General features: G+C 42.1%; 1 protein-coding gene across 1 annotated transcript in view; it reads right to left on the bottom strand.

Annotated features, from left to right (window-relative positions):
• LOC115194721 (coronin-2A-like) overlaps positions 1 to 13625 on the bottom strand; it is a 21063-nt gene extending 7438 nt beyond the window's left edge. Inside the window, exons 1-3 of the mRNA XM_029754623.1 lie at positions 13477 to 13625; positions 10126 to 10326; positions 8955 to 9071 (exon numbers count right to left, since the gene is read on the bottom strand). Of these exons, the coding sequence (XP_029610483.1) occupies positions 8955 to 9071; positions 10126 to 10326 (318 nt within the window). The 5' untranslated portion in view covers positions 13477 to 13625. The remainder of the gene's footprint in view (positions 1 to 8954; positions 9072 to 10125; positions 10327 to 13476) is intronic.
• Between the last annotated feature and the right edge of the window lie 3875 nt (positions 13626 to 17500).

Below are 17500 nucleotides of genomic sequence, written 5' to 3' on the forward strand. Positions count from 1 at the left end.
ATTCAGCAGTTCACTGTGAGGTCTACTACACCTGTTGTATTCAGCATTTCACTGTAAGGTCTACTACACCTGTTGTATTCAGCATTTCACTGTAAGGTCTACTACACCTGTTGTATTCAGCATTTCACTGTAAGGTCTACTACACCTGTTGTATTCAGCAGTTCACTGTGAGGTCTACTACACCTGTTGTATTCAGCATTTCACTGTAAGGTCTACTACACCTGTTGTATTCAGCATTTCACTGTGAGGTCTACACCTGTTGTATTCAGCATTTCACTGTAAGGTCTACTACACCTGTTGTATTCAGCATTTCACTGTAAGGTCTACTACACCTGTTGTATTCAGCATTTCACTGTAAGGTCTACTATACCTGTTGTATTCAGCAGTTCACTGTGAGGTCTACTACAACTGTTGTATTCAGCATTTCACTGTAAGGTCTACTACACCTGTTGTATTCAGCATTTCACTGTGAGGTCTACACCTGTTGTATTCAGCAGTTCACTGTGAGGTCTACTACACCTGTTGTATTCAGCATTTCACTGTAAGGTCTACTACACCTGTTGTATTCAGCATTTCACTGTGAGGTCTACACCTGTTGTATTCAGCATTTCACTGTAAGGTCTACTACACCTGTTGTATTCAGCATTTCACTGTAAGGTCTACTACACCTGTTGTATTCAGCAGTTCACTGTGAGGTCTACTACACCTGTTGTATTCAGCATTTCACTGTAAGGTCTACTACACCTGTTGTATTCAGCATTTCACTGTAAGGTCTACTACACCTGTTGTATTCAGCATTTCACTGTAAGGTCTACTACAATTCAGCATTTCACTGTAAGGTCTACTACACCTGTTGTATTCAGCAGTTCACTGTAAGGTCTACTACACCTGTTGTATTCAGCATTTCACTGTAAGGTCTACTACACCTGTTGTATTCAGCAGTTCACTGTGAGGTCTACTACACCTGTTGTATTCAGCATTTCACTGTGAGGTCTACACCTGTTGTATTCAGCATTTCACTGTAAGGTCTACTACACCTGTTGTATTCAGCATTTCACTGGGAGGTCTACTACACCTGTTGTATTCAGCATTTCACTGTAAGGTCTACTACACCTGTTGTATTCAGCATTTCACTGTGAGGTCTACTACACCTGTTGTATTCAGCATTTCACTGTAAGGTCTACTACACCTGTTGTATTCAGCATTTCACTGTGAGGTCTACTACAACTGTTGTATTCAGCATTTCACTGTAAGGTCTACTACACCTGTTGTATTCAGCATTTCACTGTGAGGTCTACACCTGTTGTATTCAGCAGTTCACTGTGAGGTCTACTACACCTGTTGTATTCAGCATTTCACTGTAAGGTCTACTACACCTGTTGTATTCAGCATTTCACTGTGAGGTCTACACCTGTTGTATTCAGCATTTCACTGTAAGGTCTACTACACCTGTTGTATTCAGCATTTCACTGTAAGGTCTACTACACCTGTTGTATTCAGCAGTTCACTGTGAGGTCTACTACACCTGTTGTATTCAGCATTTCACTGTAAGGTCTACTACACCTGTTGTATTCAGCATTTCACTGTAAGGTCTACTACACCTGTTATATTCAGCATTTCACTGTAAGGTCTACTACACCTGTTGTATTCAGCATTTCACTGTAAGGTCTACTACACCTGTTGTATTCAGCATTTCACTGTAAGGTCTACTACACCTGTTGTATTCAGCATTTCACTGTGAGGTCTACACCTGTTGTATTCAGCATTTCACTGTAAGGTCTACTACACCTGTTGTATTCAGCATTTCACTGTGAGGTCTACTACACCTGTTGTATTCAGCATTTCACTGTAAGGTCTACTACACCTGTTGTATTCAGCATTTCACTGTGAGGTCTACTACACCTGTTGTATTCAGCAGTTCACTGTGAGGTCTACTACACCTGTTGTATTCAGCATTTCACTGTAAGGTCTACTACACCTGTTGTATTCAGCATTTCACTGTAAGGTCTACTACACCTGTTGTATTCAGCATTTCACTGTAAGGTCTACTACACCTGTTGTATTCAGCAGTTCACTGTGAGGTCTACTACACCTGTTGTATTCAGCATTTCACTGTAAGGTCTACTACACCTGTTGTATTCAGCATTTCACTGTGAGGTCTACACCTGTTGTATTCAGCATTTCACTGTAAGGTCTACTACACCTGTTGTATTCAGCATTTCACTGTAAGGTCTACTACACCTGTTGTATTCAGCATTTCACTGTAAGGTCTACTATACCTGTTGTATTCAGCAGTTCACTGTGAGGTCTACTACAACTGTTGTATTCAGCATTTCACTGTAAGGTCTACTACACCTGTTGTATTCAGCATTTCACTGTGAGGTCTACACCTGTTGTATTCAGCAGTTCACTGTGAGGTCTACTACACCTGTTGTATTCAGCATTTCACTGTAAGGTCTACTACACCTGTTGTATTCAGCATTTCACTGTGAGGTCTACACCTGTTGTATTCAGCATTTCACTGTAAGGTCTACTACACCTGTTGTATTCAGCATTTCACTGTAAGGTCTACTACACCTGTTGTATTCAGCATTTCACTGTAAGGTCTACTACAATTCAGCATTTCACTGTAAGGTCTACTACACCTGTTGTATTCAGCAGTTCACTGTAAGGTCTACTACACCTGTTGTATTCAGCATTTCACTGTAAGGTCTACTACACCTGTTGTATTCAGCAGTTCACTGTGAGGTCTACTACACCTGTTGTATTCAGCATTTCACTGTGAGGTCTACACCTGTTGTATTCAGCATTTCACTGTAAGGTCTACTACACCTGTTGTATTCAGCATGTCACTGGGAGGTCTACTACACCTGTTGTATTCAGCATTTCACTGTAAGGTCTACTACACCTGTTGTATTCAGCATTTCACTGTGAGGTCTACTACACCTGTTGTATTCAGCATTTCACTGTAAGGTCTACTACACCTGTTGTATTCAGCATTTCACTGTGAGGTCTACTACAACTGTTGTATTCAGCATTTCACTGTAAGGTCTACTACACCTGTTGTATTCAGCATTTCACTGTGAGGTCTACACCTGTTGTATTCAGCAGTTCACTGTGAGGTCTACTACACCTGTTGTATTCAGCATTTCACTGTAAGGTCTACTACACCTGTTGTATTCAGCATTTCACTGTGAGGTCTACACCTGTTGTATTCAGCATTTCACTGTAAGGTCTACTACACCTGTTGTATTCAGCATTTCACTGTAAGGTCTACTACACCTGTTGTATTCAGCAGTTCACTGTGAGGTCTACTACACCTGTTGTATTCAGCATTTCACTGTAAGGTCTACTACACCTGTTGTATTCAGCATTTCACTGTAAGGTCTACTACACCTGTTATATTCAGCATTTCACTGTAAGGTCTACTACACCTGTTGTATTCAGCATTTCACTGTAAGGTCTACTACACCTGTTGTATTCAGCATTTCACTGTAAGGTCTACTACACCTGTTGTATTCAGCATTTCACTGTGAGGTCTACACCTGTTGTATTCAGCATTTCACTGTAAGGTCTACTACACCTGTTGTATTCAGCATTTCACTGTGAGGTCTACTACACCTGTTGTATTCAGCATTTCACTGTGAGGTCTACTACACCTGTTGTATTCAGCATTTCACTGTAAGGTCTACTACACCTGTTGTATTCAGCATTTCACTGTGAGGTCTACTACACCTGTTGTATTCAGCATTTCACTGTGAGGTCTACTACACCTGTTGTATTCAGCAGTTCACTGTAAGGTCTACTACACCTGTTGTATTCAGCATTTCACTGTGAGGTCTACACCTGTTGTATTCAGCAGTTCACTGTGAGGTCTACTACACCTGTTGTATTCAGCATTTCACTGTAAGGTCTACTACACCTGTTGTATTCAGCATTTCACTGTGAGGTCTACACCTGTTGTATTCAGCATTTCACTGTAAGGTCTACTACACCTGTTGTATTCAGCATTTCACTGTAAGGTCTACTACACCTGTTGTATTCAGCATTTCACTGTAAGGTCTACTACACCTGTTGTATTCAGCATTTCACTGTAAGGTCTACTACACCTGTTGTATTCAGCATTTCACTGGGAGGTCTACTACACCTGTTGTATTCAGCAGTTCACTGTGAGGTCTACTACACCTGTTGTATTCAGCATTTCACTGTAAGGTCTACTACACCTGTTGTATTCAGCATTTCACTGTAAGGTCTACTACACCTGTTGTATTCAGCATTTCACTGTAAGGTCTACTACACCTGTTGTATTCAGCATTTCACTGTAAGGTCTACTACACCTGTTGTATTCAGCATTTCACTGTGAGGTCTACACCTGTTGTATTCAGCATTTCACTGTAAGGTCTACTACACCTGTTGTATTCAGCATTTCACTGTAAGGTCTACTACACCTGTTGTATTCAGCAGTTCACTGTAAGGTCTACTACACCTGTTGTATTCAGCATTTCACTGTAAGGTCTACTACACCTGTTGTATTCAGCATTTCACTGTGAGGTCTACACCTGTTGTATTCAGCATTTCACTATAAGGTCTACTACACCTGTTGTATTCAGCATTTCACTGTGAGGTCTACTACACCTGTTGTATTCAGCATTTCACTGTGAGGTCTACTACACCTGTTGTATTCAGCATTTCACTGTAAGGTCTACTACACCTGTTGTATTCAGCAGTTCACTGTGAGGTCTACTACACCTGTTGTATTCAGCATTTCACTGAGGTCTACACCTGTTGTATTCAGCATTTCACTGTAAGGTCTACTACACCTGTTGTATTCAGCATTTCACTGGGAGGTCTACTACACCTGTTGTATTCAGCATTTCACTGTGAGGTCTACTACACCTGTTGTATTCAGCATTTCACTGTAAGGTCTACTACACCTGTTGTATTCAGCATTTCACTGTGAGGTCTACACCTGTTGTATTCAGCATTTCACTGTAAGGTCTACTACACCTGTTGTATTCAGCATTTCACTGTAAGGTCTACTACACCTGTTGTATTCAGCAGTTCACTGTGAGGTCTACTACACCTGTTGTATTCAGCATTTCACTGTGAGGTCTACACCTGTTGTATTCAGCATTTCACTGTAAGGTCTACTACACCTGTTGTATTCAGCATTTCACTGGGAGGTCTACTACACCTGTTGTATTCAGCATTTCACTGGGAGGTCTACTACACCTGTTGTATTCAGCATTTCACTGTAAGGTCTACTACACCTGTTGTATTCAGCATTTCACTGTGAGGTCTACTACACCTGTTGTATTCAGCATTTCACTGTAAGGTCTACTACACCTGTTGTATTCAGCATTTCACTGTGAGGTCTACACCTGTTGTATTCAGCATTTCACTGTAAGGTCTACTACACCTGTTGTATTCAGCATTTCACTGTGAGGTCTACTACACCTGTTGTATTCAGCATTTCACTGTGAGGTCTACTACACCTGTTGTATTCAGCATTTCACTGTAAGGTCTACTACACCTGTTGTATTCAGCATTTCACTGTGAGGTCTACTACACCTGTTGTATTCAGCATTTCACTGTGAGGTCTACTACACCTGTTGTATTCAGCATTTCACTGTGAGGTCTACACCTGTTGTATTCAGCATTTCACTGTAAGGTCTACTACACCTGTTGTATTCAGCATTTCACTGTGAGGTCTACTACACCTGTTGTATTCAGCATTTCACTGTGAGGTCTACACCTGTTGTATTCAGCATTTCACTGTGAGGTCTACTACACCTGTTGTATTCAGCATTTCACTGTGAGGTCTACTACACCTGTTGTATTCAGCATTTCACTGTTGTATTCGGTGCACGTGACAAATAAACTTTGATTGGATAGAAAATAAAGAGTTGTAGCCTAACGCTGTTTATTTGAGCTTTAACACCATTAGGTGACCGTTATTAACACTCCATTACTGCAGTAAATAAATAACAAAAGTTAAATTGTTTTGAAGAAATCTAAAAGTATCTCCTTTTGACTAGAATAATTACCACGACATGTTAGTGTATATTAATTCCCCATTACATATTTCACCAGTAGTATATTTACCATTAATTCCTTGCATTTCTAATCTATAATGTTGGTTACTTTGGTTACGGTCATTTCTTTCAATATTATTGTTCCAGTCTTCCTGTTCTCATCGTCGGAGTGGACACATTGTTTGCAGAGCGCACAACCTATACTACATTGCATTTACGTCATTTAGCAGACGCTCTTATCCAGAGCGACTTACTACACATGTGAGAAACAAGTTTTGGTTTATTTAATTACATTCTACGAGTTCTGTCAATTTAGTCATTGTCTTTTGTTTGAAGCGCTTCTGTCAATGTTGAGTAAGGACGCACACGCATAGAAGTAGGCCTATAGGCTAGCTGGCCTGATTTACGCATAGAAGTAGGCCTATAGGCTAGCTGGCCTGATTTACCCATAGAAGTAGGCCTATAGGCTAGCTGGCCTGATTTACACATAGAAGTAGGTCTATAGGCTAGCTGGCCTGATTTACCCATAGAAGTAGGCCTATAGGCTAGCTGGCCTGATTTACCCATAGAAGTAGGCCTATAGGCTAGCTGGCCTGATTTACGCATAGAAGTAGGCCTATAGGCTAGCTGGCCTGATTTACCCATAGAAGTAGGCCTATAGGCTAGCTGGCCTGATTTACACATAGAAGTAGGTCTATAGGCTAGCTGGCCTGATTTACCCATAGAAGTAGGCCTATAGGCTAGCTGGCCTGATTTACACATAGAAGTAGGTCTATAGGCTAGCTGGCCTGATTTACACATAGAAGTAGGTCTATAGGCTAGCTGGCCTGATTTACACATAGAAGTAGGCCTATAGGCTAGCTGGCTTTCTGATTGGCTTAACACACCAACATGAATGACCTGTGGAGATTCTCAAAATAATGTTTTCTTCACCTCAAACAGCAAGCAAACAAAGTCTGTTTTTTTACATCCATTGAGAATGACAATAGTTCCTCAATGCATTTGAAAAATCTTTCCAGCTCTCTCCCTTTCGATGACCACTCAGCGTGAAATGGGAAAATGTCATGCTCTGATCCAGTGGAAAAGTCATAAAATAGGCCTACCTGATTACTTCTTATCAGTGCTTGGCTTGGACTGTAACAGGTTCCGGTACTCATTATGGGTGCCGGTACTGTTTATATTTAGGTGCAGGAGTTCCACAATACTTTTGAGCTAATATTCTATAAGAAGGACAGGAGCTCAAGCAGTAGAACATTTGAGGTTCCGGTACACTGCTCAGGTGAGCTCCCGCCCAAGTCAACCACTGCTTATTATCCCTTTGCTCAAATAGCCTACAGCTGATGTGTCTGTCCCAAGCTCACTGGTATGGGAAACTGAGGACCCAGAATATTTTATACAATTTTGCAAGTTTGCTAGCACATGCTTAGGGCTAAAGTTAATAGTTGATAAAAAAAATTATTAAAGTTCGTTGCAGACAGGCAACGTGATTTTTTTAAATATTTATTTTCATCGGGCTGCAATGTTTTTATTTGTTGGCTTTTTATATACATTTTTACATTTTAGTCATTTAGCAGACGCTCTTATCCAGAGCGACTTACAGTAGTGAATGCATACATTTCATACATTTTTTTCCGTACTGGTCCCCCCGTGGGAATCAACCCTGGCGTTGCAAACACCATGCTCTACCAACTGAGCCACACGGGACCTATTTTAACATAGTTGGTCAACGGCAATATAAGTTACTTCTTAGGTTTGTATCATTTTCATTTAGATTTGGGTATTATTTTGATTAAACTACATGACAATGATTTTAAGATAGGAAGACATTATCATAAATTAAATAAAACTGTTTCACGAAAATGTGCAAATGAAAACCGTAACTGGTACGCAGATCGGTAGAAATGGTAAGATAAATTGGCATTCAACATGAGAAAGGTTGTCGACTCCTTGTGTAGCTTATTACCGGCAACTTCAGGAGAGTAATCTCTCTATCTGTGAAAGCCAGCAGGAGGAGAATAGTTGGGTCAGTTTAAGGCTTTTTTCTTCTGGTTATCTAGATCTCTGGCACCCTCTTGAGGCATTTGTCTTATTTAATTCAATCATAAGCTTAAAGCATCAGAAAAGTTCAGTACATGTAGTTGATATTATTAACCAATAGGGTGTGTCTATCTATGGAAAAATAAACGTTTTTAAAATGTCCAACAATCGATTGGTCGAAAGAACACACGACTTTCGGGTTGACCAAGATTTGTTTTTGTCGGGGACAGCACTACAACACACACAACGTATGTCAACACACACAAAGCACATCAACACACACACAACACACGCCAACACACACAACGCACATCAACACACCAACACACAACGAACGTCAATACACACACACAACGCATGTCAACACACACACACACAGACTCACAGCTTCAATTCAGCACTGGGAATAAAGACAGTTTCAAAGAATGTTTTGAAACATCAGAGTTCATATCCACTGTGGACTAATTAGGAGTCAACAGTGTATAGTGTGTACTAACGACTACTGTGGCTGTATATCAGTGTATAGTGTTTACTAACAACTCCTATGGTTGTATATATGTGTATAGTGTGTACTAATGACTACTGTGCATGTATATCTGTGTATAGTGTGTACTAACGACTACTGTGCATGTATATCTGTGTACAGAGTGTACTAACAACTACTGTGCATGTATATCTGTGTGTAGTGTGTACTAACGACTACTGTTGTTGTATATCTGTGTGTACTAACAACTACTGTGCATGTACATCTGTGTACAGAGTGTACTAACAACAACTGTGCATGTATATCTGTGTATAGTGTGTACTAACGACTACTGTGCATGTATATCTGTGTATAGTGTGTACTAATGACTACTATGCGTGCATATCTGTAGCACTGACGGTGCAGTCTTCAGAGCAGGACGCGATGCAGTGGTCATCAAAGGGATTCCACTTGACATCCAACACCCTGGCACTGTGACCACACACCCTGGGGTGTTGGGGGTCTACTTTACCAGTCTGGAGAGAACGAGGAGGTGAGGAAGGAGAAGAAGAAAGCCAGGAGAAAGAAGAGGAGGTGAGGAAGAGGAGAGAGAGGAGGGATACAAATAATGCTTAAAAAGAGATCAGGAGAGTGAACATACAACATGATGTATAATGCATTCACTAGGCTTCACTAGGCTTCACTAGTCAAGCAATAATTTAACATACACACGACCAAATTAGACCTGTAAAAATCATCTGACAGCGGGAAGAGGAAGTGGTGTAAACAGGAAATTACATAAACAGGAAGTGAGATCACTCAGTAACTTGGGAGAGGCTATACCAAAGACGATGGATATACAGACAAGATGTATATCTCTCCACCCTAACAATGGAATGGGAGTTGTTGTCCACAAAGCGGTACAGCGGGCTGTCCAGCTTAAACCTATCCTTTCTTTGGATTGGTGGATACATCTCATTATTGTAATCCGTTTTTAAATATTCGATTAGGGTTGTTGAGGGAGTAGCTAGATAGTGTGGCTAATATCATGGCCAGTAAGGGGAGGGATGTAGCTAGCTAGTGTAGCTAATATCAGGCCAGTAAGGGGAGAAGTAGCTAGCTAGTGTAGCTAATATCAGGCCAGTAAGGGGAGGGATGTAGCTAGCTAGTGTAGCTAATATCAGGCCAGTAAGGGGAGAAGTAGCTAGCTAGTGTAGCTAATATCAGGCCAGTAAGGGGAGGGATGTAGCTAGCTAGTGTAGCTAATATCATGGCCAGTAAGGGGAGAAGTAGCTAGCTAGTGTAGCTAATATCAGACCAGGGTGACAGGCTTTTGTAGTCCAATAAAAACGGAATGATTCTTAACAAATCTCCCGACTTCAGCAGACAAGTTTTAAATTGTTGAACAAGTTTCTAGCCACAACCATAAACTAACTGGCTGGACATGGCTCATAAGGATGACTGACTGAAACCGAATCCCGTTTTTGTCGATCCCCACTCAAGTTTTTCGCTGTGTAAACATGCATCATCAAAATTTTTTTTTGGGGGGGACACCAGGCGTGTCAGTATAGCCTCTCCCCGGTAACGTACGTGATGGATGGAGAGGACCAAGAAAGCACCGCCCCCGGAACATTCCGTTACTATGGCAATGAAGCGTGGGTTGACGGAGCAGTAGTGGTTGTCATGGACGCTGTGTGTGATCGGGATTCCGTGGTAACCGTGATCTTTGGTGGAGGCCTTACCGTAGACGTGACGGAACTTAGAACTACGGTACGGAGGGCACCATGACATCTAAGAAGAGGAGGAAGATTACAATGTTAATGATGATGATGATGATGATGGTGGTTATACGTGAACAGGTGGATACACACAGGTGGTTCAGCTTGTGGGTGTCCCTCATATACACTGTTATTGAGAGGTCCAGTTGGACAACACAGTGGTGTGTGTGTGTGTGTGAGAGAGAGAGAGAGAGAGAGAGTGAAGGAGTGAGAGAGAGAGAGAGAGAGAGTGAAGGAGTGTGTGAGAGAGAGACAGAGAGAAAGAGACAGAGAGAGAGAGAGTGAGGGTGTGAGAGAGAGAGAGAGACAGAGAGTGAAGGAGTGAGGGTGAGAGAGAGACAGAGAGAGACAGAGAGAGAGAGTGTGTGAGAGAGAGTGAGAGAGAGACAGAGAGAGAGAGTGAGAGAGAGAGAGTGAAGGAGAGAGAGAGAGAGAGAGAGAGAGAAAGAGAGAGGTTACTCATGTTTTGCCTGTCCATATCGTCTTCCTATAATAAGACTAAGAATAGACTAACCTTTCTATTGTCCTATTGACTTCTCTCATACATAATGTATCGTTTTCCTCCTGGTTTACTGTGTGTTCTTAGTGAATCTTTAATCCGTAACACCTTCTCCCGTTGCCCGACTGGCACAACAAACAATGGCACACACACAACCTTTGACGTTTGAACTTTAGGGACGACAATAGAGTCGATAGTGCAATAAGTAATGGACGACAACACAAAGCAACATATGAACAACTAGTATTACCTCTAAGCAGGAATGGAAATTAAGCTAGCCAGCTGGCTAGTACTTTTCAGACTGGAAAAGACTAGCTCTGTGGCTAATTATGTCTTTTCAAGTACCGTATCGTACAGTTTGGACCTAATGTTTCCTGGGCTAGTAGAAATCACAGTCTATTAGCCCAGCTGGCCAGTGCCCAAAATCCTTACGTTTCATCAATGTCTCTAAGAATAGATATAGCCTAAGACTGTGTTAGTCCACTGAGCTAAATATTACCTAGAGGGATCTGAGGCAAGGTAAGAGTGTTGGGGTCACCAGTATTGATTTGGGTTTGACCCCTCACTCACTACCTCACCTGCACAGCAGGTTACTCACAAAACCACAAAACATCGTTATCGACAGCGCCTTTACAAAGCGTTCACAACCCCTTTACCGTTTCCACATGTTGTTGTTGTTACAGCCTGAATTTAAAATGGATTACATTTATTTTTTTACATCACTGGCCTACACACAACACAATACCACATGATGTCAAAGTCAAATTATGTTATTTTTAATTATTTTTTTTAAAACAAATTTATGAAAAATGAAAAGCTGAAATGTCGTGTGTCAATAACTTTTCAACTCATTTGTTACGACAAGCCTACATTTTATTTATTTATTTTATTTAACTAAATAAATTTATGAGTAAAAATGTGCTAAATTCAACAACAACAAAAAGTAACATAATAAGTAGCATGGACTCACTCTGTGTGCAATAATAATAATGTGCAACATGATTTTTGAATGACTACCTCATCTCTGTATCCCCACACATACAGATAATTGTAAGGTCCCTCAGTCGGGCAGTGAATGTCAAACACAGATTCAACCAAAGACCAGGGAGGTTTTCCAATGCTTCGCAAAGAAGGGCACCTATTGGTAGATGGGTAAAAATACAAAAAAAGCAGACATTGAATATCCCTTTGAGCATGGTGAAGTTATTAATTACACTTTGGATGGTGTATCAATACACTCAGTCACTACAAAGATACAGGCGTCTTTCCTAACTTAGTTGTCGGAAAGGAAGGAAACCTCTCAGGGATTTCACCATGAGGTCTATGGTGACTTTAAAATAATGACAGAGTTTAATGGTTGTGATAGGAGAAAACTGAGGATGGATCAACAACATTGTAGTTACTCCACAATACTAACCTAATTGACAGAGTGAATACAAATATTCCAAAACATGCATCCTGTTTGCAACAAGGCACTAAAGTAAAACTGCAAAAAAATGTGACAAAGCAATTCACTTTTTGTCCTGAATACAAAGTGTTATGTTTGGGGAAATTCCAATACAACACATTACAGAGTACCACTCTTCATATTTTCAAGTATAGTGGTGGCTGCATCATGTTATGAGTATACTTGTTATCATTAAGGACTGGGGAGCTTTTCAGGATAAAAAAATTAATAGAATTGAACTAAGCACAGGCAAAATCCTAGAGGAAAACCTGGTTCAGTCTGCTTTCCACCAGACACTGGGAGATGAATTCACATTTCAGCAGGTCAATAACCTAAACCACAAGGCCAAATCTACACTGGAGTTGCTTACCAAGAAGACAGTGAATATTCCTGAGTGGCTGAGTTAGAGATTTTACTTTAATCTGCCTGAAAACATATCGCAAGACCTGAAAATGGCTGTCTAGCAATGATCAACAACTAATTTGACAGAGCTTGAAGAATTTTGAAAACAGTAATGGGAATACATTGTACAATCCAGGTGTAGGAAGCTCATTAGAGACTTACCCAGAAAGACTCACAGCTCTTAGAGACTTACCCAGAAAGACTCACAGCTCTTAGAGACTTACCCAGAAAGACTCACAGCTCTTAGAGACTTACCCAGAAAGACTCACAGCTCTATTGACTCAGGGTTGTGAATACTTATGTAAATGAGATATTTCTGTATTTAATTTTCAATAAATTTGCAAAAAATGTCTAAAAACATGTTTTCACTTTGTCATTATGGGATATTGTTGTGTGTAGATGGGTGAGACATTTATTTTATTTAATCCATGATGAATTCAGGCTGTAACACAACAAAATGTGGAATAAGTCAAAGTGGTATGAATACTTTCTGAAGGCACAGTATATACAGTACTGTTGCAACCAATATGCCCTGGAATTGTGACAATATAATAATAGACGCTAATTTATCCAAAGCGACATGTATGCATGCATTTGTTATGGGTGATACCAGGAATCAAACCCACTCTCTTGGAGTTGCAATGCTCTACCAACTGAGCTACGGAAGTCCACGCGTCAACATAGCCTGACTAGTATCAATAAGGGTTCACCTGTTTGCTTTTCTGTTCAACCATCAGACAGACGCTTTGAAAAACATCAACAAGTGTCCAAAACGGGAGTTTAAAAAGCCATCGCCATAATTATGTCAGTCTTACCTTTGAGACAGTCCTATATCCAGAGCCTCCGATACAATAATCACCTTATAGCATCTCATAGACTAACGGACGCTCTCTCTCTCTCTCTGTGTGTGTGTGTGTGTTTTCTGGCTGAGCACGGGGCGTGGCGTGTCTTAAATCATTGGGTCGGCCGGGCAGGCAGGCAGGCAAGGCAGGCAGGCAGGCAGGCAAGGCAGGCAGGCAGGCAGGCAGGCAGGGAGACAGGCAGGCAAGGCAGGCAGGCAGGCAGGCAGGCAAGGCAGGCAGGCAGGGAGACAGGCAGGCAGGCAGACAGGCAGGCAGGCAGGCAGGCAGGCAGGCAGGCAGGCAGGCAGGCAGGCAGGCAGGCAGGCAGGCAGGCAGGGCGGAGGTTTTGTATCGCGGCGGTCATGCATAAATAACACCGCAGGCTACAATACAGACACATCACTTCACAGGACGTTGTTTGATTATTATGATTTAATTTCATAACAATAGTCAGTCACACTACTATTAAAAACAGCATAACATAACCACTCATTCTACCCCTTGACTTACCCCACATGTTGTTGTTACAGCCTGAGTTACATTTGATTAAATTGATTTCCCATCCATCTACACACAATACCCCATAATGACGAAGTGAAAAACATGTTTAGACATTTTTGTACATTTATTGAACATGAAATACAAAAAATGTCTCATTTGCATTAGTATTCACACACCCTGAGTCAATACATGTTAGAATCACCTTTAGCAGCAAATACAGCTGTGTCTTTCTGGGTAAGTCTCTAAGAGCTGTGAGTCATTCTGGGTAAGTCTCTAAGAGCTGTGAGTCTTTCTGGGTAAGTCTCTAAGAGCTGTGAGTCTTTCTGGGTAAGTTTCTAAGAGCTGTGAGTCTTTCTGGGTAAGTCTCTAAGAGCTGTGAGTCTTTCTGGGTAAGTTTCTAAGAGCTGTGAGTCTTTCTGGGTAAGTCTCTAAGAGCTGTGAGTCTTTCTGGGTTGTACAATATTTGCACATTATTTTTCAGAAAATTCTTCAAACCTCTGTCAAATTGTTTGTTGATCATCGCTAGACAACCATTTAAGTCTTGCCATGCCATAGATTAAAAAAAAATCGCACCAATTTCGTGAGATACAGTATTGTCCCATCGCTGCAACTCCTGTACGGTCTCGGGAGAGGCTAAGATCGAGAGCCATGTGTCCTCTGAAACACGACCCTGCCAAGCCTCACTGCTTCTTGACACACTGCTCGCTTAACCTGGAGAAGACACAGGGCTCCCCTAACCCGGGCAACCCTGTGCTAATTGTACGCCGCCTCATGGGTCTCCCAGTCATGGCCGGCTGTGACACAGCCTAGGATCGAACCCGGGTCTGTAGTGACGCCTCAAGCACTGCGACTAAGTGCCTTAGGCCGCTGCTCCACTTGGGAGGCCCAAGCCAATTTAAGTCAAAACTGTAACTAGGCCACTCGGGAATATTCAGTGTTGTCTTGGTAAGCAACTCCATTGTAGATTTGGCCTTGTGTTTTAGGTAATTGTCCTGCTGAAAGGTGAATTCATCTCCCAGTGTCTGGTGGAAAGCAGACTGAACCAGGTTTTCCTCTAGTATTTTGACTGTGCTTAAAGCTGTATTCAGCCACCACCATGCTTGAAATTATGAAGAGTGGCACTCAGTGATGTGTTGTGTTGGATTTGCACCAGACATAACACTTTTATTGAGGATATAAAGTTGATTTCTTTGCCACATTTTTAGCAGTTTTACTTTACTTCCTTATTGCAAACAGGATGCATGTTTTTGAATATTTTTTATTCTGTACAGGCTTCCTTCTTTTCACTCTGTCATTTAGGTTAGTATTGTGGAGTAACTACAATGTTGTTGATCCATTTTCAGTTTTCTCCTATCACAGCCATTCAACTCTGTAACTGTTTTAAAGTCAACATAGACCTCATGGTGAAATCCCTGAGTGGTTTCCTTCCTCTCTGGCAACTGAGTTAGGAAGGACACCTGTATCTTTGTAGTGACTGGGTGTATTAATACACCATCCAAAGGGTAATTAATAACGTCACCATGCTCAAAGGGATATTCAATGTCTGCTTTTTTTTTATTTTTACCCATCTACCAATAGATGTCCTTCTTTGCGAGGCATTGGAAAACCTCCCTGGTCTTTGTGGTTGAATCTGTGTTTGAAATTCACTGCTTGACTGAGAGACCTTACAGATAATTGTATGTGTGGGATACAGAGATAAGGTAGTCATTCAAAAATCATGTTAAACACTATTATTAGTCTATGCAACTTGTGACTAAGCACGTTTTAATTCCTGAACTTATTTAGGCTTGCCATAACAAAGGGGTAGAATACTTATTGGCTGACGACATTTCAGCTTTTCATTTTTTTTTTAACATTTCTAAAAATATAATTCTACTTTGACATTATGGGGTAATGTGTGCAGGCCAGTGACACAAAATCTCAATTTAATCAATTTTAAATTCAGGCTGTAACAACAACAAAATGTGGAAAAAGTCAAGAGGTGTGAATACTTTCTGAAGGCACTGTATCTGGTAAAGTGGTGTCCCATACACGTAGGCCTATCTGGAGTCTGGAACACCTATCTGGAGTCTGGAACACCTTGTCTGGAGTCTGGAACACCTTGTCTGGAGTCTGGAACACCTTGTCTGGAGTCTGGAACACCTTGTCTGGAGTCTGGAACACCGTGTCTGGAGTCTGGAACACCGTGTCTGGAGTCTGGAACACCTTGTCTGGAGTCTGGAACACCTTGTCTGGAGTCTGGAACACCGTGTCTGGAGTCTGGAACACCGTGTCTGGAACACCTATCTGGAGTCTGGAACACCGTGTCTGGAACACCTATCTGGAGTCTGGAACACAGTGTCTGGAACACCTATCTGGAGTCTGGAACACCGTGTCTGGAACACCTATCTGGAGTCTGGAACACCTTGTCTGGAACACCTTGTTTGGAGTCTGGAACACCTTGTCTGGAGTCTGGAACACCTTGTCTGGAACACCTATCTGGAGTCTGGAACACCTTGTCTGGAGTCTGGAACACCTTGTCTGGAACACCTATCTGGAGTCTGGAACACCTTGTCTGGAGTCTGGAACACCTATCTGGAGTCTGGAACACCTATCGGGAGTCTGGAACACCGTGTCTGGAACACCTATCTGGAGTCTGGAACACCTTGTCTGGAACACCTTGTCTGGAGTCTGGAACACCTTGTCTGGAACACCTATCTGGAGTCTGGAACACCTTGTCTGGAGTCTGGAACACCTTGTCTGGAGTCTGGAACACCTTGTCTGGAGTCTGGAACACCTATCTGGAGTCTGGAACACCTTGTCTGGAACACCTTGTCTGGAGTCTGGAACACCTTGTCTGGAGTCTGGAACACCGTGTCTGGAACACCTTGTCTGGAGTCTGGAACACCGTGTCTGGAGTCTGGAACACCTTGTCTGGAGTCTGGAACACCTTGTCTGGAGTCTGGAACACCTTGTCTGGAGTCTGGAACACCTTGTCTGGAGTCTGGAACACCTTGTCTGGAGTCTGGAACACCTTGTCTGGAGTCTGGAACACCTTGTCTGGAGTCTGGAACACTGTGTCTGGAGTCTGGAACATCATGTCTGGAGTCTGGAACACCTTGTCTGGAGTCTGGAACACCTTGTCTGGAGTCTGGAACACCTCGTCTGGAGTCTGGAACACCTCGTCTGGAGTCTGGAACACCTTGTCTGGAGTCTGGAACACCTTGTCTGGAGTCTGGAACACCTTGTCTGGAGTCTGGAACACCGTGTCTGGAGTCTGGAACACCGTGTCTGGAGTCTGGAACACCTTGTCTGGAGTCTGGAACACCTTGTCTGGAGTCTGGAACACCGTGTCTGGAGTCTGGAACACCGTGTCTGGAACACCTATCTGGAGTCTGGAACACCGTGTCTGGAACACCTATCTGGAGTCTGGAACACAGTGTCTGGAACACCTATCTGGAGTCTGGAACACCGTGTCTGGAACACCTATCTGGAGTCTGGAACACCTTGTCTGGAA

The sequence above is a fragment of the Salmo trutta genome, chromosome 5, assembly GCF_901001165.1.
Source record: "Salmo trutta chromosome 5, fSalTru1.1, whole genome shotgun sequence".
NCBI classification, from domain to species: domain Eukaryota; kingdom Metazoa; phylum Chordata; class Actinopteri; order Salmoniformes; family Salmonidae; genus Salmo; species Salmo trutta.